Below are 1657 nucleotides of genomic sequence, written 5' to 3'. Positions count from 1 at the left end.
ATTACATTGAAGGTTCTCATGGTTTACTCAAATCTTGGATATGGTTCATTAAACGTATTATCTACACCGAAGGTCCCTAACTTTTCATTTTCATTTTACTGGTAGTGTTAACTTGAGATTCAGCATGTGTTAGCCATCCCATGTGGCCCTTACGTGAAGGACAATTTCGTCAAGATTTAATTTTATAGATGTTCTTCTTTTTCATATCTCTTTAAGTCCATCAATAAGATTAAGAAGAACAAACAATGAACCAAAATCTCTAGGGTTTCAACGCCAACATCGATTTGCAAAAAGGGGAAAGGGTTTTCATCACCGACATCGATTTGCAAAAAGGGGAGAGGGCTTTCACCGTCGACGTTGATTTACAAAAAAGAGGAGGGTTTTCATTGTCGACTTCGATTTGCAGAAGGGTGGAGAATCGTGTTTGGAAAAAGAGAGATATTTAATATTACTTTATTATATTATACATAAAATCTTAAGTTATTTTTTATAAGAAAAAAGAGGTGAAATGACTAAATTACCGTCATGTTAAAAACACGTCTAGAATTAATAAACCTTGTTTAACCGGAAAAAAAAAACGTAGATGTTATAAAAATAAAAAGTTAAAAACCATCGACATATCTCGAAAACTTTAAACAAAGCATAGGAACCCTTATCCTATATATAAACATCACGTTCATCCCCTCTAGAAGTTACCCTCAAACCAAACTATAGAACCCCATTTCCTGAATCGCATTCTCCCATTAATATAAAAACACTTTACACCCACAAACACACGCATTGACTTCAAATTTCTTCATGACTTCATCTCAATTCTATCGATCTCTCTCGATCTCAATCTCATACCCATTTCTCTGATCTGCTACAATCACCCCAACAGATTGTTAACTTCCCATCATGTTGCCCTCCAATGGGGTGGTTCTAGCCACCGCCATGGCTGCCGGAACAGCTATTTTTCTCGCCATCTGCCTCCAGAAACAACCCACCACCACCGCCGTCGTCTACCCCACAAGACCCTGCATCTCTTCAGGTTCCTCTATTCTTTAAATTTTCTTTTGGGTGAAGTGACCGTTGACATTTTTGAGTCAAAATTGAGATTTTCTTTCTGGGGTTTTGGATTGTGATGCAGATGGGAAGAAGAAGAAGAAGGGGAAAAAGAAGAACAAAAAGGTGAAGTTTGCAGAGGATGTCATGGAACCAAGTGGAAATGGAGATGAGTTTAGGAGAAGACTTAAAAGTAAGAATATTAATCAAAACAGGAATTATTTGTCAATATTCAAAGATGAAGGGGGTCAAAAGAAACTATCGAGAAATCTTAAGGGTCTCCCTGCAAATAGGATGGCTCTCTACTCTGGAATTCTCAGAGATCGTGGTGTCCATCGAGTCGCTTGTTCTTGTTAACTCCGACTTACTTTTTACATATTAGGCCCTTCTTTTTTTAAATATTTCATAGTTTAACCCTTCTTATTTTTGTGGAGTGCAAAGTGTACCCTTTCTCTTTTGGTATTTCTTTGTTAGGACCAACTTTTTTTCTGTTTCTTGCTCTTGCATCTGATGTTTATGGCGGTTGTACCTTTTTCTACAATTTGAAAGAAATTATAAAGGGTAGACTTGTAATTGCGCTTTGAGGCAAGTTGTATTTCGCTTTGGATTTTCG

General features: G+C 37.0%; 1 protein-coding gene across 1 annotated transcript; it reads left to right on the top strand.

The window, feature by feature from the left end:
• The first annotated feature begins 676 nt into the window (after nt 1-676).
• LOC112507103 lies at nt 677-1657 on the top strand. The gene is made up of 2 exons (XM_025111532.1): nt 677-1030; nt 1130-1657. Exons 1-2 carry the CDS (start codon nt 898-900, stop codon nt 1399-1401), a joined length of 405 nt encoding a protein of 134 aa, XP_024967300.1. The 5' UTR covers nt 677-897; the 3' UTR covers nt 1402-1657.

Source organism: Cynara cardunculus (genome assembly GCF_001531365.2).
Source record: "Cynara cardunculus var. scolymus isolate 2C chromosome LG 2, CcrdV1, whole genome shotgun sequence".
Lineage (NCBI taxonomy): Eukaryota > Viridiplantae > Streptophyta > Magnoliopsida > Asterales > Asteraceae > Cynara > Cynara cardunculus.
The sequence above is the reverse complement of the archived record's forward strand: the minus strand, read 5'-3'. Positions and strand labels throughout refer to the sequence as shown.